General features: G+C 48.1%; 1 protein-coding gene across 1 annotated transcript; it reads left to right on the top strand.

Annotated features, from left to right (window-relative positions):
• The first annotated feature begins 656 nt into the window (after nucleotides 1–656).
• On the top strand, nucleotides 657–5,550 carry Smim34 (small integral membrane protein 34). Its single transcript, XM_034514882.2, has 2 exons — nucleotides 657–1,106; nucleotides 3,963–5,550. The coding sequence occupies exons 1-2, from the start codon at nucleotides 1,100–1,102 to the stop codon at nucleotides 4,361–4,363; spliced, it is 408 nt and encodes a 135-aa protein (XP_034370773.1). The 5' UTR covers nucleotides 657–1,099; the 3' UTR covers nucleotides 4,364–5,550.
• Nucleotides 5,551–12,291: the final 6,741 nt, after the last annotated feature.

Genomic DNA, 12,291 nt, shown 5'->3' with positions numbered 1-12,291 from the left:
AGGTTGTGGTGTAAACACACACACACACACACACACACACACACACGAGAAGAGAGTTTTGTGTTTGTTCTTGCTCCCCTTGTGGTTTTTATCTTTAAGCCTTGTTGGATCCACCAACCCTCCTTTGATTGGGAACCAGCCTTGTCTAGAGCAGTGACAACGAGATTTTCCCTTCCAATCTCCCTTGTGCTCCATCCACGTCTGGGAATTCTTTTCTCCACCAGTGTGAGATCCACTCTTCCGAACATGTTCGGCCTGCTTCCAGACTATCTGGTCCCATTGGTTCGTCTGCCTGTTTTGATGCCAGAGTGAAGCACTTTCAGTTGTGTGGTCTTACCATCTATAAACCACTCAGAGTGATTTTGTTTCATTGCTTTTTTTTTTTTTTTTTTTTTTTTTTTTTTTGCTTTGTTGTGTGCTCTACTTTTCCATGTGAACTTTGCATCCTTCAGTTATTACTTATTATTATTAATTACTCAGCTATTCCTTCTTTATTTCTTTAGGGAAGTTCATCCTCTGCCCATTTGATATTTTTTCTTTGTGCCTCCAGGAAATCAGCTTAAATGGATTATTAGTTTTTCTGGGTGACTCTTGGCCATGGAGTTCCCTGTCCCTGTGACACTCGGGTACTGGCCACACCTGCACCAGGTACAGAACTGGAGCCATCCGGGCTCAGAGCTGGCCAGCCTGTTTGAGAGAGAGAGAGAGAGAGAGAGCACCTGGCAGTGCACAATTCAGGTGCCCTTAGCAGAGCTAAAGGCTTCCGTGGCCTGCTTTTCTTTTTTTCCCCTCAAAGAAGCTCCTTTGATTGGATCTTATAATAGACCATAGATGGGCAGTGCTATCTCTTCTGGACTTCAGAAGACTTGCTCAGACCTTCCGATCAGCCAAAGAGAGAGAGGTCTCCCCCTTGCAGTGGGCCAAGTTTTTTCTTGGGATTGCTCTGCACTGTTTGGGGTTTCAGGTTAGAAGCTGGTGCTGCCTGGACACACTGAGACTGTGACCTGCAGGAAGGAGCCTGTCACCTTTCCCTCTCCCCTCTCTCCTCTCCAGCAGCATCGGAAATTTGCCTCCTGAGAGTCAAGGTCAAGACCCGCTCATGGAATGTGAGTACTGACCGGGCTTCTCTGGCTCCTCTTACTTCACTTCGTCGGAGGGCACACCTCTGCCACAGGACGCATTTATCCATTAAAATACAACCGCGTCTACTCTCACCTTCAAATTAACAGAGTGCACTGTTTGTCATCAGTGATACAGTTAGCTTCTTTCGTATTGGGATCAGGCTGGTTTTAAAGCAATCGAATGTATGCAGCCCTTAGTTGGGTGTATTTTATTCTGTGCTTAAATATATAACAGAATTTTAGCAATTTCTAGAAAGCACTGTGAGTTTATACATCTATTGTAAGTTTAAATAAATTCTCTGGCACTAATTAAATTTTACTGTATTCTTATGGGGTTGATTTGCTATTAAAAATAATAGTAATTGTGAGATTCCCCCCACCCCATGTTCCTCCAGTGTCTCAAACCATCCCACTGGCAGTGGTGTAGGGTGTAGAAATGCCTCTGAGAGCTAACATTATGTGATTCTAATCTCACTGGTCCTGAGCTTTGACACGGGTTATTTGGAGATTCATATTTAAATGATCCTTTATCCATAGTGAGTTCCTGGTAGAAAAAAGTGAGAGAGCTGCGGGCAAATGTCCAGTGAGCCTCTGGTGAGCCTGTGTGCTGGACCCAGCAGGCTGAGGTGAAATCAACAAAGTCACCTCTCTGCCTCCCTCACATGCCTTCTCTGGCTTCCTCAGCACAGAACAGTTTTGAGTTAAACAGCAGCTGAGATCTTAATCTTCTCACCAGACAAGGGCACACAATGTCTTTACCCAGGGCCATCTCTCCAAGGAGATCAGAAAAGCCAACTCTTACTCTTCCCTTTTTAAATAAAATAATAAAATAAATAAAAAAGTACATGTCGCCTAACACCAAGTGCACAAATGGCCGTGCTTCGGGACAGTCCAGCCCCTGCCCCCAGGTCTCTTCTCTCTCTAGAGGTGACTGATGGCGCCCATTTCTTGTGGATTCTCCCACTTACATCATATTGCCGTGCTTGGGTAAGTGGTTCTTAGTGCTGCTGGGAGCCAGTAGAGCCTAGTAAAGAAAATTAGGTCTTTGGAGGAGTGACCTTGGAGGGGACTCTGCATCTAGCAACCACTCCTATGTCTTGGCCACCATATGCAAAACAGCTTCCTGCGCATACTCCCCCCCCACCCCCCTGCTCCATGGTTTGCTGCTCTGCCACAGTGACCGTGGGTGAGACCTCTGAAACTCGGGGACCAAACGGCCTTTGCTCTCTATAGATCCACTTGCCTTGGGTACTTGCTATAGGAAAGGGAAGCTGGTTAAGCATACACACTCATAAACTGCAGGCAAATCCAATGCGCCTGCGGGTTTTTACGCTGTGTGGTTTAGGTTTAAGTCATTTATATAAAATAGTATATCGTTCGAAAATGCCCTGCGCACATTCTCCTGTGTGTTTCAATTATCTTTACATTACTTCTGGTGAAGCCCACTGTAAACGCCGTGTATACATACTGGCTATCACGTTGTACTGTTTAGGGAGTAACAAAAGGAGAAGGGTCCCTCGGTGTTCAGGACGGGCTTGTGCTTTCTTGGCGAACACTTCCTTTTTGTGGCTGATTGAAGCTGTGGGGCGTGAGACCCACAAACCCAGAGGCCTGGCCTTACACTAGAGACCTGTGCTAGGGAGCCTGTAGGACAAGGGTCGGGATCAAAGATAAGGTCACGTGAATGTCAATAGAGCCTGTTAAGGAGCCCTCCATATTGGTAGGACAGATTTACATTTGACCTGTAAGTGATAACAGGATCTTATTACCGCACTGTGTAAGTTGGCAAACCAGTAGGTGAGAAAGTGTCGACTTGGTTTGAACCCACGCAGCCTCCTGCAGACTTGCTCCTTTACAGTGAAACCTTTTTTTCTGTGACCCCATTGTATACTTTCCTCTGAGATTTTACATTTTTTTTTCTTGTAGAACAGAAGGCTGGTAAGAAAACAGCGGTATAAATGGCAGTTTTCTGCAGTTTGTCATTTGTATTTTGATTTCTTAAAGAAAGCTTTTAACTATGTGTTATGCATGAGTCTTTGTGCACTAGTATGAAGGCGCCGTGAAGACCAGAAGAAGCCATGGGTCCCGGGAGCTGGAGTTACAGGTGGTCCTGAGCCATCTGACATGGGTGCTGGGAACTGAATTCACACCCTCTGCAAGGATAATATGCATTCTTATCCACTGAGCTGTCTCTCTGGTCTCCTGCACTTTTGGTTTGGTTTGGCATGCAAATGCATTCAAACAATTTTAAATGTGGTTATATTTGATTCTATTATATCAACCATTTGAAAACTTGGTGTTTTAAACTTTATTTTTTTTTAAAGAGGGTGTCATGTTGTGGTAAAAAAATTTTTTTTTTCAAATGAATGCTGCATGCCTAGATTGGGCAGATTTGCCATTAAACTACACTATTCCCCGGCTAAGAGAGCTCTTAACAACTTGCGGTTTCCTAGGCCAAGATTTTCTTCCTCTCTCCTTCCACCAACCACAAATTTCCCTAACTCCAATGGCTCTGCTCCTCTTATCCTCTTTCCCTGCCTCTGGCTCCTCCCACTCCTCTTCCACTGCCCAATCACTGGCTGTAGCCTTTATTTAACAAATTTGATTGGACAGAAAATTTACAAGATTCACTCCTCCTTCGCAGCCCCTCCCAGGAGTGGAATTACCATGACAACAAGAGGCTAGGGCTATCCACCACATCATGTGTTGGTGGGTTCTTGCCTATCGGACATAGAAAGCTTCTATAAGCTGTCCTGGGCACTCACCTCTCCACAGTTTGGTTATGGGCCCACACTGTTAACTCAGGACACTTTGTCTCATTTGGGCCTTTCTGTTTCCTAGCAATCAAGTGGACACCCCAAGAATCCTTCAACCAGACCCAGTCTAGCTCCCTCCTGCGTGACCCTGTGGAGGGGAAGAACAACACCAGTTCCACCAGGACCCTGAGGCTGCTGGATGCTCCCAGCGCCGCCTGGTACATCCTCACCATCCTTGGCATCTATGGGCTGATCTTCATCTTCCAGCTGGCTAGCAACATTCTCAGGAAAAGTGAGCGGTCCTTGGAGGGTGTTTACTACTCAAACTTAGCTGCTGAGCTCAAGAGGAAAGGGTTTCAGAGCAAGGTGGCCCAGTGTTCGCCACTGATCATCAGCAACGCAACCACCCTTCGGCCTCAGCAGCTCAGCCCGGAGCCAAAGCATGAAGACAGCGGCCTCCACGTGGGAACCCAGCTGGTCCCTTGAAGGTCAAGGCCACCAGACCAGTACTGGGAAGCCGCAGGAGGTTCATAGGTGGTGCAGTTTGGGGCCTGCCTATGACCTTGAGAAAGGAACTCAGTCCTGAATCAGGGCAGAGTGAACATGGACACTTTGGGCTAACAGAGAGTGAACAAACCACAAGCACATTGTCTTCAGGTGACAGAGTTGTCACCAGTCACCAGTTGCTGTCACCAGGTGAAGGGATATCAACAGTCACCAGCTGCTGTCACCAGGTGTTTCTGGTGTGATAAGAAGAGACAGTTGAGTCCACAGGTTGAAGGGACCAGGGTTCTCAGAGGGATGTGGACACTCCTGGGACAAAGGGATGAAGGCTGGGCTTGCGGTCAGGTGTTCAGGACTAGCATCCGACTTCTAGGGACTGCATACCTGCTTGAGTGTTAGTCAGTCACCTGGAATAGGTAGGGGTTGGGGCTGACTGTCCCCAGAAGTGACTTCGTCCATTGAATTTAGGACCAGAGTTGTTCATAGCAGAAGCTAAGAATTCTTCATTTTTTTTTCCCCTGGTAGAGTCTGGTGCACTGGAAAAAAAAGCATTCATTTCAGACTCAGGTGTTCCAGACTCTGGTCTGGGCATGCTCGGCTCTGCTCTGATGCCTGGAAACTCATTACTGCACCTCTCTGAACACAGACAGACTTCTAGGTCACACGAGGAGAGTGCTGCCAGCCAGTCACACCATGTGGCCTTGCTCTAGTGACACTGTGCATGTGAGTGCACTTTGGAATGGAAAGTACACGTGGAAATAGAGCTGTGTGACGGTGGTGACGGTGGGGAGACTGAGGGCCACAGCCAATGCTGCTTGTGAGGTGGCAGCAATGGCAGCGATGGTGTTGATGGCTTTAGGACCTCGTGTTTCTCAGAATTCAGCAAGTCACCCTTTGGCTTTTTAAACTGAGTTTTAGTTAGGCCTCCCTCAGACTTAACCACTGCATTTTTATACGTCATTGTACTCCATGCTTATGAGTGCTCCCTTGGCCCCTGCTCTTCTCTTGCCGGCCCCTCCCTTTTCCCAAAGAGTGTCCCCTTCTGCCTTCATGTCACACACAGTGTGACCTTCGCTTGTCCCTCTCTCTTTAGACCTCTGCTTCCCCTCCCATAGCCTCCTTCTACGCTCTTGTGTACACATACAAGCACACACATGTAGCAGGATATTCCCCCCCCCCCCCCCCGCTACATTTTACAATAAAACTCAGTAATCTGGGAGGAGCTAATGTGGGAGGAGAGGAGAGGAAGAGGAGGAGCTAGGAGAAGAAGGTGATGTAGGAGCCATGGAGATCCACACACATATTGAGAGCAGTCCTGGGTAACAACTTATAACTAGGTTAGTTAATTGGTTAACACTTCTAATTGTGTGGGCATCTTGTTATTGAGCATTACCAAACATATAAAGCTACTGGATGATCTTTAAGCATTAGAGTCTCATTTCTACCGGGCACCGAGTGGATGGCGGGATTGGTCTCAGCTCAGCCCAGCCTTGTGGAGACAGCGTGGTAGATTGGCTGAGCCATCTCCCACACTGGCGTCTCATGGGTGCCAGGGCTAGTGCTTCTGGCTCACCTGAGCCGGCAGCCTGAGCTGAGCAGCAGCAAGAATACACGGCTGCTCATGGCCTCAGGCCTTGTCTAGTGGGGAAGATGGTGGCCCGTACCACAAGACAGATTGAGTGCTGCCGTTTTAAATATTAACAGCAACACACACACACACACACACACACACACACATGCACACACATATAATTTAATCTATATCTGTACAGCTATGTGTCTCTCTCTTTATATATATATACATATATGTATGTACATGCATATATATCTGGGTGTATGTACACATACACACACACAACACACACACGGGATCTCAGAGGAGCAGCGGGGAGGGCAGGTAATCCTAGGGATGTGATGTAGCCAGGGTTTCAGACAATGTTTCCTCCAAAGGCTTCACAGGGACTCAGCACTTAATACCTACAGAATGAGGATCCAGAGTGGATCAGATGAAACTACAGCCTCTCTTCGGTTCTGGGGAGTTCACAGCATATGGACACCTCAATCAGTCAGACTCTTCCAAGCTTGGCAGGGTAACATCAGTATGGGACACAGAGACTGTTCTACCAGCTACAGATTATGTCAAGAAAGTGTACTCGGATGTTCCATAATAAATTACAACAGAATTGAGAAAATTGATTGGTTAGAAAAGGAGACATGGCATCCAATTTCTACATTCACATTGTAAGTGGATGCTCCTGAAGGTTTAAGACAATGAAAGCAGTCAGCAATGTCGGCTGTTGAGCCATGTGCACACAAACACTAGAGTTCTCTGGAGAACATTAACTCTGAAATTGTCACTTGTCAGGAGGATGCTGGACTGTCTGACCTAGAGTATCCCTCCCTGGTTGAAAAACTCCATCATCACCTGCCTTCCACACACATGGCTGCCAATGTCTGTTTAGGGATGGACCTGTTAGAGTCTCCTCATCAATACATAAGCATCAAGGAGATACCTTCTCTCCAAGGCCAGGCAGGTCCTTTGTCCTACCACCCCAACTGACATGTCACATGGAGTACACTAGAAAGTTTAATTAGTGGAACCACACATAAAATAGAGGCCCCAGAGACCCCACGTGCTGCTTCCCATTAGGGTCAGACAAGATTTCTATGTTAAGGGGTGAAGGCAGATCATTCCCCAGAGAGATAGAACAAAGTCTATTCCCTCAGAATGCAAGTCCCAGAAGCCCAGAAAAGAACCCCAAGAAGGTTCATAGGTACTTGTAGGGCACAGGCCATTGTAGTTAGTTCTGGATAGTTGTGAACAAAATACCTAGAAAGAGTAATGTAAAGGAGAAAAGATTAATTTGGAGTCCCAGTTGCAGAGGGTTCCGCCAGAGTTGCGTGGTTCTATGCACTTGGACAGAGCATCTTAGTGGCAGCAGCCTGGGCATGTCTTTCTGGGAAAGAGGGACTGGGAACCAGGTGAACCATCTAGGCACACCTCTAGGTACTACTTCCTCCAATCAGCCCCACCCTCCTAATTTTATACCATGTCCAAAATATGCCACCATCTGGGGACAAAAATGTACAAAACATGACTCTGTGAGGACATTTCATGTAAAACCACAACTCAGACAACCTTGGACCCAGCAGCACTGTGACTGAATGCGCTGTTTGGTCTAAGCCCAGAGCAGGGGTTGGCAGGGATGCTTCTGGGGGACCGAACACTTGACCCGAATGCAGGGTTGGCTGGAAAAGGGGCAGGGGCATGAAATCTGCGTTGGCAATCATTTAACCATTAAGCCACAATAGAGGGAGGGATCTTACATAGTACTGGTACATTTATACACGCCAGCCTTGACCACCCTCACACAGCCTCCACAGAGGAGGTTCATGGAAGCTGAGGCCCAGAGAAGCTAAGAGACATGTATACTGTCATACAGCCATCAAATGTTTTAGGGCCAAGTCTATTGGATTCTGAAGGGCTGTGATGTGTCTGTTACCTCTGTCCTGGTTTGCTTTCTGTTGTTATGATAAACACTGTGACCAACACAACTTGGGGGAGGAGAGGTCTATTAGAGCTTACCCTGCCAGCTCACAGCCCACCACTGAGGAAAGCCAGGGTAGGAACTCAAGAGGGGATTGAAGCAGAGACCAGGACAGCACGGCTTCCTGGCTCTCACTCACCTAGCTTTCGTACACAGCTGGGCCCCTGTTTAGGGAATGGTGCTGCCCACAGTGGGCTGGGCCCTTCCACTTCAATTATCAATCAAGGCAATCCCTCATGGCCCTGGATATGGGCCATTCTGACCTGGGCGATCCCTGAGTTTAGACTCTTTCAGAGGACTATGTTCTAGGTCTGTCCTTGAATGCTAGGTCCAGCTCTCCCTTTCTCTGTGTCACATCTGGGGAGAGGTCCTGAAGATGGGAATATGGTCCTTGGTCCTGGTCAGCTCAGCTGTCCTCAGTTCTTCCTCTTCCCCTTCTCCTTCTCATTCTTCTTTTCCTTTTCTTCCTCTTCTTCCCTTTCTCCTCCTCCTCCTCCTCCTCCTCCCCCCTCCTCCTCCTCCTCCTCCTCCTCCTCCTCCTCTTCCTTCTTTTCTTTCTTTCTTTCTTCTTCTTCTCTTCTTCTTCTTCTTCTTCTTCTTCTTCTTCTTCTTCTTCTTCTTCTTCTTCTTCTTCTTCTTCTTCTTCTTGACAGGGTTTCTCTGTCTTGGACCTCGTTCTGTAGACCAGGCTATCCTCAAACTCACGGAGATCCACCTCCCTCTGCCTCTTAAGTGCTGGGATTAAAGTCCTGAGCCACCACCACCCAGGTAAAGGATTTCTTTATAAAGAATGCCATCTGTAGAAAACAAGCATAGAGTCTTCTCTTGGTTGAGAAGAAAATGGGGAGGGCCCTTGGCCTCTCTCTGTGTTTGTTTTGTAAATGGGGTGATGGTGTTTGTTTCAATAACATGGGGCACAGGGCTTGATCGATAGGTGGTAGGTAGGTAAAGGGCTCAGAGCCACTCCCAGTACTAATGTGCTCAAAACATTGTTTCCCAGTCACTAGCTGCTGGGCTGTCACGGTGATCTTACGTGGCAAAGTCACTTCTCATTGGAAGTATCACCCCAGGAACACATTTGGGAAGACTGGAGAGGTCTGGTAGACAGACAGACAGAGAGACAGACAGAACAAGGGGGGGGGGCAGGGCTGACTGCTGAGTTATGAGTTGGCTTTGTCCTCGGGACTTCTCTCTCCCTTCTGGCCTTGGCTTGCAGAGGTGAAAGCCAGACCCTCTAGGGATGGGATAATGCCACCAAGGGAGCCAGGTGAGGGCAGAGGTGTCCTCTAGCCTGTGATCAGAGGAGGCTTTTGGGTTAGGGAACCTGTAAGGTTCCTGGGTCATCACTGTCCCCTGAAGGTTCCCTGTAGGAGTTGTGACTGTGGGGTCTGGATGAGCTGGAGCTCGCAGGGAGCACCTCAGCCCAGCAAAGACCCCAGTGCCCTCACTGCCCTGAGCCCCAAGGACTCACAGCCCAGTGTGTCTCTATTTAAATCTGTAAATGTGGCGACTTCCAAACCATGGGTTTGTGCACTAAGGTACTGGTCCCCAGTTCGTGTCTGTTTATACTGACAGCAGCCCGGGAGGCTTCATGGTGCTTGGATTCCTTTGTGTTTTGTATGACTAGTTTCTAAGTGCTCTGAGCTCTGAGTGACGCTCAACCAAAAGCTCTGGGACTGCAGGAGTCCTCCCTTGGCTGGCTCACCTCCACCCCTTAGCCCCGTTCTTGCTCTAACAGATCCCCAAACGCAACTGAATTTGTGCCTTTTCTGTAAATCCCTATTCTCATTTTTCAGTCTCACAACCATGAAATGCTAACTTGCCCACCGAATTGGCAAAGATTAAAATGTGTTAATATCAAGTCGCCACAAAGACCACAAGCCTTTCTGAGGGCGGTGTCTCAGCTGTGTGTGGTTTGACCCTTTCTGCTCTCTGCCGGCCATATAGATGGAGATGTGCACGCTTAATGTGATGGCTGACAGCACCGTGCATTGAGGTAGGAGACTGTGGTGGCGGGAGGTGCTCAAAACAGGGGCGAGGGGGAAGGGAGGGAGGGAGGGAGAGGCAGATACAGAGATCAGAGTTCCTATATTCTCTTCAAAGAAATGTCCCCAGTCACCTAATTTGCTTCTGCTGATATCACACTTCCTAAAAGTTTCTTCATTCCCAGTAGCCCTCCATTCCCAGGGTGGTGGCCAAGCCACTGTGAAACGTTTCCTATCTGCCTCTAGCTCTGGAAGAGCCAAACCACCAGGGAGTTCTCTTATGCCTCAGGTACTTGGCAACCTGGATGTGTGTGGACAGTATACATAAACACAGGGAGAGCTAATGACTTCACTCTGGGCAAGTGCTGTCCCTTGAGCTGTGACATCATGATAGAGGCTCATTCTCACTGGTCAGTCCTGCCTTTGGCCACTCTCTCTGACCTGCAGTCACCATGTTGAGTATCTCTTTAGCCCAGTCCTACCCTGGACCCTGGAGATTCCATAGACCCATCAGCTTCATGGTTCCAGTGTCTAGGAGAGACGCAGGGCACACTTATTTAATGATACTTTAAAAACATGTTTTAATGTTAGACTTTACTCAGGGAGGAGGCTGTTGCTGGTGTACTACGGCACAGATCTCTGCAATAGGAAGAGAGACTAGTCTCGACCTTAGCACACCTTAGGGAAATGGGACTTCAAATCTGGGAGCAGTGTGGGGTCAGTGGCTGGAAAATGACCAAGACCAAGAATTAGGAATGAGGGGGTTTCTGGCTAACACAGTCCTACCAGGGTCCCCGCTGAAGGCAGTTTGAGGAGAACCATATATCACCTGGAAGACGGTGGAAGAAGTGAAGCCTGACAGTGTGAGGAAGGGGGTGGCTCTCACTAACTCGGACTTCACAGGGAACACACAGTCAGATCTTACAAACTACAGGAAACTGAAACGTGGTCAGGCCACGGGTCTTTAGAAGTGCCCACCTCTTCTTCAGCATGAAGGGAAAGGCCGGAACTCCTGTCTTTCAGCTTTATCTCTGCTGAAATGCAAGCCCCTCCTCACGGGGGTGCCATCCTGGGTTCTCATGCTGGGACCTGCTCCGTTCCTCCTAGGAAAGGAAGCCGAGGTCCCAACAGTCTCCCTCCCCTGCAGACTCAAGAGCTTCCCCTCACTGAGACCTGTTCCTTCTGTCAGGACTCTGTGGACTTTCCCTACGAGACGGTGCCACCTTCAAGGGTCCACACAGTGGTCCTTCCACAATTTACTATCAGGTTGGAACCTGGAGATATTCAAGACTTGCTCATGAAATAGAAATGGAACGGGGAAGAAATGAAGAAAGAGAAGATTGCCCCATTTATGTTATGAGAAGGACTATTTATTTCACTCCAACACTGACCAATTTCTCTTATGTATTTACTTCCTATTAATGTACCCGGATTATACAAAATAACAGGCACCTTACACATTCATGCATGTCTGTAAGGTACTCTGTTGTGGTTTAAATAGGTATGGCTCCATAGATTCATATGTTTGAATGCTTGGCACATAGGGAGTGGCGCTGTTAAGAGGTATGGCCTTGTTGGAGGAGGTGTGACCTTGGAGGAGGTGTGGCCTTGTTGGAGGAGGTGTGGCCTTGTTGGAGGAGGTGTGGCCTTGTTGGAGGAGGTGTGGCCTTGGAGGAAGTGTGTCATTGTATGGGCAGGTTTTTAGGTCTCCTTTGATCAAGCTATATCCTCTATGATGTGCAGTCTCTTGCTGCCTGCGGATCCAGACGTAGAACTCTCAGCTCCTGCCTCAGCACCAGGCCTGCCTGCATGTTTCCATGCTTCCTGCTATGATGATAATTGACTGAGCCTCTGAACTGTAAGCCAGCCCCAATTAATATTTTCCTTTATAAGAGTTGTCATGGACATGGTGTCTCTCCACAGCAATAAAACCCTACCTAAGACGTGTGTCTACTTGCCCAGGCAGTGTCTCCATTTATAGGCTGCCTCCCGGGCTGCTCTCTTGCCCCCTAACAGGCTCCCACTTTAGGGCTTTTGTTGTTATTCTCCAGATGCTAGGGAACATGGCACCTGTCTCCCCCAGTTGTCACGGTTAACACAGGTGACAGTTCCATTCGTTTCCTGCACACCTCATGCTTCATTCTCTTTATTTATTTGCTTCTTTGTTTGTTTATGTGCGTGTGGGAGGATGGTATGGGTGCCAATGCACGCACACGGCAGGAGTCAGTTCTTCCCTTCGGTCTCATGTGATCCAGAGATCAAACCCTGGCTGGCAGGCTTGGCTGCAGGCACCTTTACTTGCCTGTCTCAGGAATTTTTCTGTTTTTCTGACAGAATACCATGACCAAGACAACTTACAGAAGGAAGGCTTTATTTC

The sequence above is a fragment of the Arvicanthis niloticus genome, chromosome 12 (assembly GCF_011762505.2).
Source record: "Arvicanthis niloticus isolate mArvNil1 chromosome 12, mArvNil1.pat.X, whole genome shotgun sequence".
NCBI lineage: Eukaryota > Metazoa > Chordata > Mammalia > Rodentia > Muridae > Arvicanthis > Arvicanthis niloticus.
Note: the sequence above shows the minus strand (reverse complement) of the source record. Positions and strands in the feature narration are given on the sequence as shown.